At 35.1% G+C, this 16,236-nt stretch overlaps 4 protein-coding genes across 6 annotated transcripts; 1 reads left to right on the top strand and 3 right to left on the bottom strand.

Moving 5' to 3' along the window:
* Positions 193 to 1,640, bottom strand: LOC18597809 (histone H2A). The gene is made up of 2 exons (XM_007027036.2): positions 1,125 to 1,640; positions 193 to 635 (listed from the first exon to the last, which is right to left on the bottom strand). Exons 1-2 carry the CDS (start codon positions 1,332 to 1,334, stop codon positions 384 to 386), a joined length of 462 nt encoding a protein of 153 aa, XP_007027098.1. The 5' UTR covers positions 1,335 to 1,640; the 3' UTR covers positions 193 to 383.
* Positions 3,876 to 6,228, top strand: LOC18597808. Of its 3 annotated transcripts, none has more exons than XR_001928167.1 (3): positions 3,876 to 4,450; positions 5,018 to 5,339; positions 5,421 to 5,756. XR_001928167.1 is itself a non-coding variant. In XM_018121803.1 (3 exons), exons 2-3 carry the CDS (start codon positions 5,049 to 5,051, stop codon positions 5,454 to 5,456), a joined length of 327 nt encoding a protein of 108 aa, XP_017977292.1. In that variant the 5' UTR covers positions 3,885 to 4,450; positions 5,018 to 5,048; the 3' UTR covers positions 5,457 to 5,756. The 3 variants fall into 3 exon arrangements, 2 of the variants coding, with proteins under 2 accessions (XP_017977292.1, XP_007027097.1); XM_018121803.1 differs by having other exon boundaries at positions 3,885 to 4,450; XM_007027035.2 differs by having other exon boundaries at positions 3,895 to 4,450; positions 5,524 to 6,228.
* On the bottom strand, positions 6,202 to 10,948 carry LOC18597807 (arginine biosynthesis bifunctional protein ArgJ, chloroplastic). The gene is made up of 17 exons (XM_007027034.2): positions 10,731 to 10,948; positions 10,440 to 10,565; positions 10,202 to 10,325; positions 9,968 to 10,041; positions 9,691 to 9,735; positions 9,429 to 9,479; positions 9,263 to 9,331; positions 9,022 to 9,080; positions 8,612 to 8,681; positions 8,318 to 8,398; positions 8,154 to 8,240; positions 7,917 to 8,039; positions 7,454 to 7,516; positions 7,108 to 7,185; positions 6,891 to 7,036; positions 6,508 to 6,578; positions 6,202 to 6,411 (listed from the first exon to the last, which is right to left on the bottom strand). The coding sequence occupies exons 1-17, from the start codon at positions 10,788 to 10,790 to the stop codon at positions 6,329 to 6,331; spliced, it is 1,410 nt and encodes a 469-aa protein (XP_007027096.2). The 5' UTR covers positions 10,791 to 10,948; the 3' UTR covers positions 6,202 to 6,328.
* LOC18597806 (glycine-rich RNA-binding protein 4, mitochondrial) lies at positions 11,898 to 15,323 on the bottom strand. Its single transcript, XM_007027033.2, has 3 exons — positions 14,974 to 15,323; positions 12,505 to 12,573; positions 11,898 to 12,372 (listed from the first exon to the last, which is right to left on the bottom strand). Exons 1-3 carry the CDS (start codon positions 15,086 to 15,088, stop codon positions 12,137 to 12,139), a joined length of 420 nt encoding a protein of 139 aa, XP_007027095.1. The 5' UTR covers positions 15,089 to 15,323; the 3' UTR covers positions 11,898 to 12,136.

The raw sequence follows: 16,236 nt of genomic DNA, 5'->3' as shown, positions 1-16,236 counted from the left end.
TGTCTTTTGCAAAAATAACTTTAACTATCAGCAAGCAACAAACGTCACTGAAAATTGATAGCTTAGTCTTACACTGCTAAATTTACAAGGTTTTTTCACCATAAATGGTGGCAAATTCAGCCATCAAATCAAGAGCAAGAACACAAACAGAACACAACTTAATAAACAAAGTACTGGAGTATAACAAACTTTTAGCATAAAAACAGAATTTGATCATGGAAATTTCATTTGATTCATTCCAAACATAGGATGTTCTACACAACACAGACAATTAGAAGTACAATGGTCCTAAATTCCTACCAACATCCACATTTTTGTTACAAGGAAAGCTCACAAAGGAAGCTACATAGACAAGAGAAATAAGAAGCAAAGACTAGACTAAACTAAGCCTTCTTAGGTGACTTCTTTGGAGACTTTGTAGCCTTCGATGGCGACTTAGGTTCCTTTGGCGCCTTGTCATTTTTCTTTGGCAGAAGAACTGGGTTAATGTTGGGTAAGACTCCACCGTGAGCAATGGTCACACCAGCCAAAAGCTTCCCAAGTTCCTCATCATTCCTTACAGCCAAAAGAACATGCCTCGGAATGATTCTATTCTTCTTGTTGTCTCTCGCAGCATTACCAGCCAACTCCAGAACCTTTAAAAACACAAAACCAATAAAGACCAGAAACAGATTTAGCAATGTACTTAAGGGTATCTAAAACCGTAAATTCACCAACCAAAAGAAACCTTAAAAGATAAAAAGGTAACCCCAAATTCAATTACGATCATTTCTTACAGAATTAAAAGCAAATTCCTACTTTCTAAACCTAATTACTGCCCTTTTAGCTCTGTTTTACTATTTGAACCATAAAAGTTCCCCATTTTACTTCCAAGAAAAGCTATAAAGATATTAACAAGTTAATTCAAGCATAAATTCCCCCTTTTTTTTTCTTTACCAATTCCTCACTAACCTGGCAAACCCTAAATAGTGAAGCAAAAAACAACACATCTCAAACATTACAAAAGGGGGGGGGGGGGGTTCAGATTCAAGATAAAAACACAAAATTTCACGCAAAAACCCTGAAAATGCCAAACAAATAAATTGAAGAAAAGAAAGAAAAGAACAATGGAAAGGTGAAATTACCTCAGCAGCAAGGTACTCGAGAACAGCAGCAAGGTAAACGGGAGCACCGGTCCCCACGCGCTGAGAGTAACGGCCTTTCTTCAAGTAACGACCGATCCTGCCGACCGGAAATTGCAACCCGGCCTTTACAGAGCGAGAAACCGGTTTCTTCTTCGGACCGCCTCCTTTCCTTCCTCCGGCTCCTTTCTTCACTTTCGCTCCGGCATCCATCACTCAAAAAATTTGAGAATTAGAGGAAAAATGAATTCTTGCAGTTAATTTCTTTTTCACAAAAAAAAAATTCAGGGATTTTTGTTTGTGTTAGAAGGAGGTGTGATTTATATGGAATTGGGTCAGAAACAGGGAGACAATCGGCTGACGGACTTAAAGGTTTGAAGCCGTTCGATAGGTTGTTTAATCGACGGTGAACAAGTACTTCTTTGAGGATCCTCGTGAAACAGAACGGGCCCAATCAGACTGCCGCATTATTTTTTTTGGCCTTTTCCATTTTTTTCTATTAAAAAAAATGAAACGGTGGATATAGACAAAGATTTTTGGGTAAGAAGGGGGGCGAAAAACAGGTGGATGGATTGGATAAGTTTTTAATAGTGGGCCCCACCGCATAGATAAACAGGTGTCGACATTTTATTGGCAACCTTAAAAATCTTGGCCTGCAACCGTCATTTACTCATTGGCATCCAAAGCAAGGAGCCACGTCATTTTAATATGGTTGAAATCAAGTATTCAAGATCAACGGCTCATAATTTTTGTTCATATAAACTTATTCATGGGCCTAGTTGAACCCATTCAGAATCGCAAACTTAACCTATTTGAGAGTAAACCCATTTCAAAGGGACATGTGTAATTATAAATTCGAGTTTTTCTCGATGTAATAAAAATATTTTTTAAGTTGAAAGTGTGGATAAGTTATATTAGAGTTTATTTAATTTTATTTATGTGAGATACGATGAGTAGGGTAGATTAAAAAAAAAAATTAGTATCATAACTAAAATAATTATAATAATTAAAAAATATAAATATATTAAAATTTATAAACTAAAAAATTTAACATTAAATTAAAGAAAATGTAAATTTAGTATATTTATTTAATATAAGTAAAAATATTTAAAATAATTATAATTGTCTATTATGATTTTTCATATTTTGAAAACGATGTATAATAATATAAGTAAAAACATTATCAAATATATTGTTTTCAATATTATGTCACTAAGTAATCATTCATTTATTTGTTACTTATTCGATATAAGACTTGAATTTTTGAATAGGGAGAGTGGAAAACATAACCAAGAACCAAGAAGAAAAAGCGTCGCTACAAGTCTCGAGAGTAAAATGGGGAAAGAGAGTAGTTTAGGTATTTGACTTATTTAATAAAATCCTAAACTATAGAATTTTTTTTTTATCTTTTCATTTAATATTTAAATTATTTTTTAATAAGTTTACTTTGACTTGGAATCTTTAAACCCATTCCTTACAAAATTACAAAAAAATTAGTAGACTCATTAGTATTATTAACTACATAAAGCTTAATAAAACTTTATAAAAAAGTTGTATAAAAAGTAAAAATTTTTGCTAAGGTTATGACACCACTCTCTCTAAGGTGGGTTCACCTATGCCTATGAGAGATACCAAAGTCAAGATAGATTCGGAACAAAGTGAATCTTTATTTTTTATAGGTAAAATAGTTAATGCAATGAGAGTGTTGTACAATTAAAAGTAATATGTCACAGATCTTCATATTAATAAAAGATAAGATGGGTCTTGAGTCTATAATTAATAACTTTTCTTCCCCTAATAAATATGTTTATTGAACTGAAAACTTGGGCTCGTTACCCGTAAAGTTTAGTTTAAGTTCAAATGGATCCCAATTATAGATATAAATAAAAAATCATTTTTATTTGAAAGTTTAAAGGATTCAATATTTTCTCAACCAACACACTAAAAGATAGCACTATTATATTAAATATTGGTACATCTAATTCAATAATTTTATTTGCAGTGGACATCAGCAAGTAACCTTTTTCATATGAAAACTTTTCATTTATAGCTGAAAGAATAAAAAATATTTAAATTCTAACTAAATATATAACTAAGTTTTTATTTTTTTATTATATCTAAACAAATTATTATCTTTTACTTTGTATTCATACAAGTCTTTAATCATAAAAAAAAAAAAAACTAATCAACGGTTAAGTTTAATATCAACAAACATTTTTCATTCACGTAGCATATGATTTGATAATGTAATTATATCACCCAAATCCATATCCGTTATCATTCAACCACATCAATTATTATCTGATCATATTAGATAGTATCAATTAAGGTTAAAGTAAGACTCACAAACAATCAATTAATATTAAATTTAACGATTATTAAGTGTCAGTATAATCAAATGATAAAGTTGGTTGAAGTATAATAAAAGAATAAGGATATTAAGTAGCATATACATACATTACTTAAAACCTTTATTTATTTAGTAACAACGAAAATTAAAAGATCCCTTTTTGTTAATACTTTAAAATTAAATATATTTAGTAAGTTGGTAAAAAAATAAAATAAAATATGAGCAAGCGTGTGTGGGCCAAACCAATAACCCAAAAGCCGAAGCCAACCCAAATACAAAGTGAGCAAACAAAAATATGTGAGTCAGACTCGTAAAATGAACAGTCCATGATTGAAACGTGTACGCTCCTGATTTGGTTTCAAATACCGCCAATATCCATTGACTCACAAGATTCTTTCCCCTCCCTACAATATAGAGTACAACATCTCATCTTCCTCCAGCCAATCTCCCCGTCCGCTGATCTCATTTTCCTTCACCTTCTTCTACCTAATCTTTTTTTAGGGTTTTGTTTTTTTCTTCTCCCAAATCTCGATCGGGTCATTAAAGAAAAGAGCAAAATAGGGGTTTTACTGGTAGATAATTAGGGGTTTCGAAGAGCATAAAAAGTTAATATGCCTTCGTTACCCTTTGAATCGATTTTGCTTCCCTTGATCCCTTCTTTGACCCCATTTCATGCTGGTTCTTGTTCCCATCGTTTGAAACATCTGGAAAAGAGTGATCGGCGTGGTAATCTTAGTTAACATTTCACATTAATTTTGTTGAAGTAACTTTCCCCCCTTTCTTGTCTCTCCTTTTCCTCTCTGTTCTCCGTCTTCTTCTAGATTCTTCTGATCTTTCCGAGGTTATTCCGCTACTAGACGAAGGACTCTGGTCTTGTTCAGAAAATCGGAGGTTTTAGGGTTCGATCGTCAACTCAGGTCGCCATTTTCGGAGGTTTTAAGGTTTTGAATTGATTGCAGCTGTCTTAACTCTCAAGAAGGTATATCCTTATCCATTTTGCACGTTCTATCCGCACGTGTGATGAATCTGTATCTAGCTGATATCTGGTTGGAAATTTTGCTTATTATTCAAAGCAATTAGTGTTTTTTCCCCTATTAAACTGATTTCTCGCTTTCCTGATTTAGTTTTGTAATATTTTGCACCATTTTAGGGAAATATTGTAAATGCTTGAATTTGTTGGCTACATTTCTTTGAATATTACTTGTCAAAGAAGGAATCCCAGAATATTTTTTGCTTGTCTCTTTTATTTGGTTATAATGTTTCAAGCTTAAGTTCTTAGTTATATGAAAACATGCAGCTTGATTGGGATACAATTTAGTATTAGCTTCTAAACTAGGTAAAGAACCTTTTATCTGCCTATAAGTTTTTTCTCTTCAAAGACTATTGATGGATTCATGCTCCACTTTTTACTAACTATCATTGTAATGAGGTTTGATATAGGTTTCCTTTTCTTCTGCTCTACCTGTTGAGGTTTATGATTAAAAGTTTACAGTTATGAGAATGATGATTTGTCCTTTTGTTTTTGGGTATTTTTTTTCTTTGGCAGCTAGGATTTTTTGTAGTCATCGGTATTGCGAATGGAAGTATTGGGTTCTCGAGAGGTAGATGATCTCAGTGACATAAAGCAGGCAATACTTCATGCTTGTTTGAATGAAGATGATAATGATGGGGATGATACGAGTGATGTGGAAAACTTACTTGAGCAAGGACATCAAAGCAAACCTCCTCAAAAGTGTTTAGGCAAGTGTGCATCATTTTCTTCTGCTGTGTCTCCTCCTGAAGATGATGATGAACTTGAAACTGCATTGCGGCGAATATTCACAGAGGATACAGTGCAGTCACCTTACTCCCGCTCAATTTCTTTGCCTGTAAGTGTCTTTTGCTACTCTTAATTTCTTCTATTCTAAGAATCTTTAGTTAGGACTTTGATTTGTTTTAAATTTCCCTAGCCTGTTGTTGTAAGCACTCTCAAGGTCATCTTGTGAAGAGATCCATAGGGTTCCTTGCTCCTTTTCTTATTCCTTCATTCTCACCAACATTTACCATTATCAGACTCCCTTGAAGCTAGTGTCTGCCCTTAAAGGTAGCCGTGAGAAACAGGGATTATCGCCAAAGAAGCTGAGTGTGACATGGGCCCCTGATGTGTATGATCCTCCACCAACGTCAGTATTGCACACAGTTAGAGGCAAGAAGCAGCAGAAGTTGAAGAAGAACAATGACAAGAAGAAAAATGGAAAGAAAGGGCAGAAGGGTAACAACTCACGTGGTAGTGGTGGTAAAGACAACAAACAATTTCGCAGAGGTGGCGGGAATGCTGATAGGATTTATAAACCACAGGAGGTTCAGGGTAGAGTAGTCAACACCTCAGGTGAACTTGATGGTTTTACCGTCGGCAAACCAGACCCCTATTGCGGGAGCAGTTTTCTAAAAGAATCACCCACTAGGATGCACTACTCCGTGGCAGAGGCTCTATGATACATCTCTTTTCACATCACGGAGAAAAGCCGTTGCTTTAACAATCCATGTAGATAAATAAGCTCGTTTCTGTTTTCTCTATTATGGATATTTTGAACAATTACAATGGAGAATTATGCAATGGATTTTGATTATGGTGTGGGTTTGAAAAGTTTTGTTAATGTGCTGTTTACACTGTGTAGAAGGCAGCACCTGTACCGTCATTAGCTTTGTAAATAGAGTATTATTTGTGCCTCTTTGATGAGAAGAATGGCGAGATGCAATGGAGTTTTCTGCGTATTATTTTATTAGTTTCTGAACTGACAACATTTCCATGTCATACATGATGAACAATCTAGAGCATCCGAACAGGACATTGTCACTTTCAATGCAACAATGCCTTTTATGTTGTGTATTCTGCATTTATCTTGACATAGTCGTAACTCAAATCACATCCCCATGCTTTACCATATCCTGGTCCGTTACCTGTTGCAGGCCAATCATCAAATACATTAGAATCCTGAGAGACTGACATTTGCCAGTTCAAGGGCATGCTGTGACTCAAATTTGGGAAAAACTTACCAACAGTGATTTTAATTTCCACTGTTCCATGTGTCTCACCAGCCTTAATGAGATAGTTGCTGGCTGCCACCCTGAAATTATAAAGGGCAATTAAATTAGGTTGGACAAGAATAAAAAGGTGCTGGATATAACGGGCTTTGAATTTATTCACAGGGTCACTTCCCAACGCTCTAAATAACTCTAATTGCTCCTTAACCATACTGAAGATCTAATCAGGTTTTTTTACCAATGGGACATAAAAGGCACTAGCTAGGTGAATGCTGTATATGTGGTTTCACAATTTAATTCAAAATCTTTGCTGTGACTGTTTTCTTTCTAGCATGTATCTTATGTTTTCTGCATCGTCAGGAGGGACAGACAGAAGCCATGAGCAAACTTCTTACCTATCGAATGCAAGTGGTTGCCCACCATCCATGAGCATAATATCTCCGAGCAGTATCTGGAGGTTGTTTGGGTCAAAAGAAATCCCTGAGTAGCCAGCAGCTGCAGCTATACGTCCCCAGTTTGGGTCTCTCCCATATACTGCAGCCTGATTTCATTATTTGTATTAGACAATGCTAAGATTAACCATTAGATAGATTTTATGTTCAAATTTCATGCCTTGACAAGTGAAGAAGCAGCCACTGAGCGTGCAATCTTTCCTGCTTCAGCCTCTCCTTCTGCACCAGTTACTGTGACCTGCATATCTAGGTTAGTGTTGGTTAAACATATTCAAGAACCTCCATAATAAACAAAAACAAAAAGACCACCCAAGAGATTTTTGCAGCCTACAATTCAAATGAATTACTCCCTAATATCAGAACAAGTTATTAGTTAAAAAGGCTTAATATCAGGGGTCTTCTTGAGCTGTAGGCAGGTGTATGCTATTCAACTTGGTTCATTCAGTAAAAAAAGATCTTTCTAGTGACCAAAACAAGAGGAAAGGAAAAAATTGAAGAATGCTGACCTCAATTAGGCATGTTGCTCCTTCTCCATCCCAAGCTATTGACTTGGCAAGACCTTGCATTACCTGAGAAGAGATACTTTAAAACTTCAGGCAAATTCATCCCAACACTGGTTTTAAGTAAAAAGGCTAACCCAAGTGCAATCATCCCAAAGATTTAACCAAAGTCTAGGAGCTTGCGGCACCGATAAACGTGGATATTTGTGTCAGCATAGACAAATAAGAAAATATCCCAAACAACTATGGATCAAGTCTTTTACATAAGTGGAAAGGAACTAAGACTCTCAGCAGGATAAATATCCCAATCAATGAAACAAAATTTTCATTTAGGACAAGATCATGCCACTTAGACTGCTTATCTCAGAGCAAATAGGGATGTGCAGAAACGATACTAATTTATTCAGCAATTAAGAAGCCTAATTTAAACTGGATAGGATGAAGGAAAAGCTCAATCGGCCAAACTTACTGCATCAAGACCTGTTTGAAGAAGTGAAGCCTCGTAACTGTTCATAGAAGTGATCCAATTTGATCCAGATAGTCCACTGGCAAAAGCAATGACAGTATCATTGGTACTAGTATCTCCATCAACCTATAGCAAAGCAATAAACGAACTTGCTAAAGACAAAGTAGAGACCAATTAGACCATGTCATGCACGAAAAGGGGTCCATTCAACTAAGATGCCACCTAATTGAAATTACATACAGTGATTTGGTTGAAACTGCGGCGTACAGCAACCTGAACCATCTTTCTCCAGACATCACTTTCAACAAGGGCATCAGTTGTTATTACCTGAAAGAGTTATCAGCCTTGAGAATATAATTGGAGTTACATGCTTTAGAAAAGTCGGATACATTTGAAAAACATACACCGAGCATGGTTGCCATGTTTGGGTGAATCATCCCAGAACCTTTTGCCATTCCCCCAACTCTTACACTTGTCCCTCGAACCTGAGAAATAATTATTTATTCAAGGACACTTGTGCTTGCTTTGAGATGCAATTTATAGAAGACTTGAATCTTTAAAGGCCTTCAAGTTCTACAGAGTTGAGATAATGCTCTCATCGAAATTGGAAAAGATATTGATTTCTAAGAAACAATTACTAAATAATAGCAAAGAGGTAAATAGTGTTAAATTGATAACCCTTTGAAATTGTTACTTACCTCATATTCAATGGCCACACTCTTGCTAACAAGGTCCGTTGTGGTGATTGCCACTGCCGCAGAATCTCCCCTGCACAGCCAAAATATGATCAAGAGAGTTTAGCAAAAATTGATATACAACCACACAGAAGACCAATTACGTTATCATTTAAAGATGTATAATTGAATTCCTGCTCAACTAAGTGTTAGACCTCAAGTGCTATTTGTAATTTACCAACCATGGAAAAATATCATAATTGCATAACTTCACGGATCAAAATAACTGAATCTAGCCCCTTATGAAGCATGTAAATAAACCCCACCCTCATCACACACACTCCCCCACCCACCTCCAAAACCCAAAAGAAAAAAACAAAAAAGAGAGAGAGTGGTGGGCAGTGAAGAAAAAGAAGAATATGCATAATAAGTACCCTTGAATAGACGGTGATAGTGAATTAACTAGTCTTGGGAGTGAACTCAAAAGTGCTTCCTGCATATGACATTATCAACTGAATATCAACTTAAGATTGAGCATCATGGATGGTATTACATTAGTCTGGCCAAAAATATAATAGCAATTCACTTCAATGGAACAATAATAGATCAGCATACGAATTAAGCATATAAATAGGATGTACATGTTCAAGGTAAAAAAGAGAAAGCGATGTGCACCTTCTTTATTCTATGACCAATCACACCAGTGGATTCAATCAACACTTCCTCTGGCCTTATTTGAAGGATCTGCAGCAATGCAAATGGTAAAAGAAAGTGAAAAAGAATCCAGCCTGTACAAGACCACCATGATAACAAGGAACATTATGCTCTAAAAGTTGTATACTGTAGCAAGGGCATTTGCGCACTCTAACACATCCTGGTAACCAGCATCACCCTGAACATCATTGAAAGGTCAATTAGCCATGGAAAACCTGATTCAATCTGGCATGTCTCAAATGCTTAAACAATAAGAAAAGTGTCAAAGACTGATTCTTTTCCATTTTCTGCCATGTTTAAACTACACCAAGAAATGGTTCACTATTTTATAAGCACATGGCATCCAGATAAAGACTAAACAAATAGAAAATAATGCTACTTTGACATACCGTTGCTGCATTGGCCTGACCAGCATTTATTAACACGGCACGTGCCTGACAAGATACATGATTTAGTCATTAGCCATGTAACTTGGAAAATCAAACCATATATATAACTAAACTGGGCAGATATCTACATACATACCAAAAGAACATCTAAAAGACTAAAGCTATGATCTCCCACGCAAGCAATTCAAAATCAAGTTGTTTCTTCAGTTCAAGACTAAATCTACACGAACATCTTCCCTCCTATACAAGGATGAATTAGGTAGCCAATCTGACATACCGTTTTTGTACTACTTAACACATTCTTGCAATACACCACAGGTGCTGCTGCAACCACATTGGTAGTAAATGCCCCTGGGGAATAAAATTCCAAACAAGTTATTTTATAGCCAGAAAATCAACCCTCAACTCACCTTCATTAAAAAAAAAAAAGAAACACTGTAAAGAAGAAATGTATGATAATGTAACTAAATAAAGAATAAGCTTTCCAAATTTCCACCAAACGAAACTTCACCTGCAACATTGGCATCAACGTCGCAAGTGACAAGCGCAAGATCAGGTTTTTCTCCTTTGGCGCGTAATCCACCATACAAGCCCACAGCTTTAAATCCCTTAGCAGCAGTAACACCCCCCGGAATCTATGTAATTGCAGCCGGAACAGAGAAAACAATTAATTAGCCAACGTTGATAGAAAATTTAAAGTCAAAATGAAAATTACAAAGAATTAATAACCAAATAATCAAGTGGCTGACCTGCTTCCACACTCCGTCAGGGAGAAGAATAGGAGCTGCAGGCATATAACTGGACGCCTCATTAACATCCGATGCAGCTGCAAATACTTTAAAATCCGCCTTCGAGGAACAAATAGAGCTTATAATCTGCAAAATAGAATACAAAAAAAAACAAAAAAATAAAATTAAAAATCACTCATTATCTATTAACTCTATAAAGTTATATATATATGTTCTATGTTTGGCTGGCCCTAAATTGTCAAACGCAGCCAAACAGAGAGTTTAAGTAGGAAAGGAGAAAAGTGCGTCGACCTTTGGTGAAAACATTCCAGAGAATTTCAAAGAAACGAAATGCGGAGCACATGAATACATTTGTGAAGTGAGGGTGTGAGGCTCAGGGAATCTTTTGGCTCTGGTTTTTGGAGGGGAGACTGAAAATGGCGAGAAATGGAAGAAAAGAGAACAGAGAAGGAGATTTTGTGAGGGTTTTGGACAGCAGAGTCAGAGTTGATGGGCCGAGGGGGCGGCGCTGGATGAATTATTCGACTTGGAATCCACGCTGTTCTTGCTGTAATAATTGCGAAATTTGAAATCGTATATGGTTTTGGGCCAAATAGCAATTTGATTCTCACTGAGATGGATTTGTTTTCTCACCCAAAAGCCGTATCTGGTTTTCGGGCCAAAGCCCGATTCAAGGGCATTTGGGGGAAATTTGAGGGTCCGGTTCGGTAGAAGCCCCTCCCAAACAGGCCCGGTGTAAACTGCTCAACTGCAGCTACTAGGAAAATAAAAGTAGGCATAATACTCAAAAAGTCTTTAAATTATTTTATAAAATTTAAATAAATTTTTATTTTATATCAACTAAATTTTTATAACTAATTATTAATAATTAAAATGTCTATTATTATTTTAAATCTATGTGACGTTAATGTGGAAGGTAAAAAAACGATATGCTTATGTTATTATGCTACATTAACATACCACATCATCATTTATTATGATATATCAATATGTCACATTAGTGCTATGTCAGTGTCATATGGTATAAAATAATAAATGATATTTTAATTAAATCAACTATTAATTATAAAGACTTATTTGATATAAAATAAAAATATAAAAATTTATTTAATTTAAAATAAAAATACAAAAATTTAATTAAATATAATAAAAATATAAAAACTTATTTGAATACATTACGATTTGTGAGCATTAGAATACCTTGCCCTTAAAAGGAATCATTGGATTAGATTCATTAAGACTCCGTTTGGTTGCTGTTTTTGCTTTTTATTATTTATCTTTTGTTTTTTACAGTTTGCTTTCTATTCATATTTTACAGAAAAAGAAAACAAATAACAAAAATATCAATCTGTTTCGATGATCAAGGAACTTTGCTATGCCCTTCTTGGTATTGATACCATAGTATGTTTGGTAGCTATACTTAGAAAGTTTGTTTGAGTGATCAAAGGGATAATATCGTAAGTAGAAACTTCTATGAGTTTGAATGCTTGCATGTATCTATTGAACCTTTAGCACAGTATAATTAACAGCTCCAAGAAGCAAAACAGAATGAATTCAGTACAAAAGAGGTTTAATAGTTTTCCCCATCCCAGAATGAATAAATCATTGATTCAACTTCTTTTGCTAAAACATAAGGTAATATATGAATCTTAGCCTTCAAATAAATCCCTCCATGGCCCTGTCCTTGTTCGTCTCAACTACCCGCACCATCCAACAGTTTTGTTTGTTCTGAAACCAAATTCAGACGACTCAGATTCTGACCTAGGTGGAGCTCTGGGTTCCCTTGGTTTGGCAGGGTCTACAAAAATAACCCATCCATGCAAGAACTTGGCATTCATTTCTTCTCTAGCCTTCTCAGCTTCTTCGATGGCTGTATATGTAACAAAACCAAACCCCTTCGACCTTCCAGTGGCTCTATCTCTTATGACTTTGGCTGCAAGAACATTTAAAGAGTATATCAGGATGAAAGCAGAAGGAAGAAGCATGCCAGTGGAGAAACTTAACTCTAAAGATCAAAGCAAAAAGTGATGGCATGAGGAAGGGAAAGTGCGGTGTTGAATTAAACCTTCAACAATCTGGCCAAATGGGGTGAATGCCTCGTTAAACTGTTCATCTGTTGTTTCCCTTGAAAGACCTGTTTAATACATGAAGATAGGGGGCGTTTGTGATACAAAAAGTGTCAGCAGACAATAATAAAAGGAACAAATAAATGAAATATAAGAAAAAAAAAGGTATGACGTAAAGTTCAATCATTAGTTTCCTCCTGCAGGAACACCACCACCTTAAGGAGAAAAAGGGTGAAGCTAACTAAAATTTCAGCATGCACCTACATATGACACAATTCATATGTGAGCCAAAATCCCTTTTGAATTATAAACCTAGTGCTTCATCCCTGCAATTAGGAATATCCATAATCCAGACAGATAATGTTTCCCCATCCTAATTATAACTGTCTCAGATGGCAACCGGAGTTCCCCCAAACACTTCAGTAGACAGGTAAGAGGTTTTGAGCTCTAAAGAAATCAACTGAAGTGCCCAGGGGAACTCTAGTGGGCACCTGGCATACCCTTTCACTTAGTTCTTGTTGCTTGGTAAAGTAAGTGCCAGCTCTAGTTATTTATACTGTCTTCTCCACTTCTACAGTAGGAAACAAATGGGCACCTTACAGTCTCAGAGAATAAAATAGGTTGAACCTAGACATGATCTTGGGTTAAATGAAAAGGTGAAAATGAAAGGACAGGACTTTCACCTTTCTGCTCTATCCATAGTTACAACCTCTCATTTTCAACAATTTACAAGAGAATACGCATCTGATCCACACGCATATCGAGACACAAAGCCACTCTCAGAGCTTTCCAGCCACTTTTATACAAATGCTATTCATTCTCCATCTAACCCACAATTGTGACTAGGTTCAACATTATCTACTTGAATGTTTTCTTTTGAAACCCTTGTGTAACCAGAAAGCAGCCAAACAAAAAGAAAGGGCAGTTCATCACACAAAAGAAGCCATCGCAAGCCAGTAACAATCCTACAACTGTTAATGCATCTAGAAAACTATTTCTATAGATTTTGCTACCACTCAAAGCCATGAGAATTACATGCTTGCAAGTTGGCACTTTGACAACAACATCCGACTATTAAGCAGACAAAGAAATCAGCCGTCCAAAAAATCCTTTCCTTTTGCCTGAAAAATGTCATTTTAAATCCAATCAATCATAATAGATAATAGCATTGAACTTAATGTTACCACAATATATTTATCAGGCTCCAAGAGATGCCACCTTAATCCAACTAATCCAATGCCAATTATTATACTAGGTTCCACTAGACACCACCTCAATCAAACTAATCCTTAACACCCCAATGAATGCCAGCTTCTCATGAAGACTAAGGACCTGAATCAGTTATCACATTGCAAGGACTCCTCAGGGCTATAACAATCATCATAGAAGATGCCACAAAATTTGAAACCTCTAGTTGGAAAAGGTCCATAGGCACAATTGCATGGCACAACACAACAGACACCACTTCAATCCTTTGTTTTGTAGATTCTGCTATCAACAACCCTACAACTGTTAATGCATCTAGAAAACTATTTCTATAGATTTTGCTACCACTCAAAGCCGTCAGACTTACATGCTTGAAAGTTGGCACTTTGACAACAACATCCGACCATTAAGTGGACAAAGAAATCAGTAGTCCACAAAATCCTTTCCTTTTGCCTGAAAAATTGTCATTTTAATGCCAATCAATCATAATGGATAATAGCATTGAACTTAGTGTTACCACAAGATATTTATCAGGCTCCACGAGATGCCACCTGAATCCAACTAATCCAATGCCAATTATTATACTAGGTTTCACGAGGCACCACCTCAATCAAACAAATCCTTAACCGCCAATGAATGCTAGCTTCCAATGAAGACTAAGGACCCTGAACTAGTTATCACATTGCAAGGACTCCTCAGGGTTACAAAAACCGTCAGAACTTGGAACCTCTGGTTGGAAAGGTCCATAGGCACAATAGCACGGCACAAAACGATAGACCTACTCTTCAGTAATAAAGTGATTGCAGTGCACAATTAAGACTAAAGACAAAGGAAACACTAAATTCTGTGTGGCGTAAATAAGTAAGCAAGAAAGGCAACATGGTTCATACTAAAGTATCAAACTTTTTTCTTATAGATTTTTTCCCTATTAACCCATCTTCTGATTAGAAGTGGTAGTTTTTCAGAGAGGTTACGCCTATAATGCTTGATTATCCCCATAAGTTTATGCTTTTATGTTTAATTCAACAGAAAAAAAATAAATTCTCCAATTTTCACACCTTAGCTTACCATTAGCATCTTATGTAAGCATTTATTTTTTATAATTTAATCACTTTTTCCCTAATTTTATAAGATGGCTTCCATTGTCCTTCTAATTTTCTTTCAATTTTCATAACACAATAAAAAGATAAATTTGCAATCTGAATGTTAAACTAAGAAATGGAAATGACAACCAAGGAAAAACAAAGGAAATGTGAAAATACCGCTGATAAAGAGCTTCGGGGAAGTTAGAGTCGAATTGAGACGAACCGAAGCGAACTGAGAACAAAGAGGGGAGGGGCCGGTGAGGATGCGGCGGAATCTGGAAGCGAAAGCCATCAGAACGGAGTCAAAAGAGGTAAAGCCGACGGTAGTTGGAAAAATAAAAGCAATGTGGCTCTATTAGGGTTTAAGGGTTTATGGGTTTAAATTGTTGAAAGTGGACTGCTAAAACTCTGTTTAGACGTCGGTTAAGCTTCGAAGCTTCCAGTAACAGAGTGATCCGCTGCTTGCGTGACTATGAAGTGCCGGGTGCGGCGGAACGTCCTGGCCGTTTGATATACAATTGACAAGCGATTAATTATTTTTTTTTCTTTCCTATTTGTTTATTAATGACGTTAGGTAGAGTCTCGTGAGAATTTTTTAAATTTTTAATAAAAGGAGCATATGTGATTTTGAGTTGAAATCAATTTTTTTCTTCTTTTTAAAGTGTAAAACTTAAAATCCCTTGCTTTTTTGGAAAAATAAGAAATTACTATTATGGAATATAAATATAGATAAATCATATATAAATTGATGAGGAATATATGGACAGAGGGAAAAGGATTGGGAAGAAAATATTGCTCTTTGTCAGCATCTGCATCTGCAAGTAAAAATGTATCCATCTACTATGTTTGGTAATAAAAAATTATCTTGCTAAAAATTTTTAAGTGAAAATTTAATATGTTTTGTTGTTTAAATATACTAAAAAATTATTTTTTGAGAAAAATAACAATTAAAATAAGAAAGAATTAAACGAATCTTGTTAAAAAAAATAAAGAGTGACGGTGAGCAAAATTGGACCAGATTAATAATCTAATCAAATCAAATGTGATTTGAGTAAAATAATTCGATTCGATTGATTTATTGAATTTATTAATTTAAGGGGTTTGATCTAATTAATTTATTTGATCAATATTTGATTTTTATTTTTATATCAAACTCACCAAAAAACCACACTAATATTATATATATTATTTTTAAATTTACATAAGATATATAATTTCATTACTAATTGTATTTCATATTTTATAATTATGTATGAAATTTATAAATTTTAATATTATAATTTACAAATGAAAAAATTTTAATTTTTTAATCTAAAGTTAAACCGATCAAATATTTCAATATTTGATCAGTCCAATCTTCTTTTACATTTAATTAGTATTAATCAATTTTTTAAAAAATATTTAATCCTTAAATAAAACACATCAGACTGTTCAATTGCT

Source organism: Theobroma cacao, chromosome 5 (genome assembly GCF_000208745.1).
Source record: "Theobroma cacao cultivar B97-61/B2 chromosome 5, Criollo_cocoa_genome_V2, whole genome shotgun sequence".
Lineage (NCBI taxonomy): Eukaryota > Viridiplantae > Streptophyta > Magnoliopsida > Malvales > Malvaceae > Theobroma > Theobroma cacao.
The sequence above is the reverse complement of the archived record's forward strand: the minus strand, read 5'-3'. Positions and strand labels throughout refer to the sequence as shown.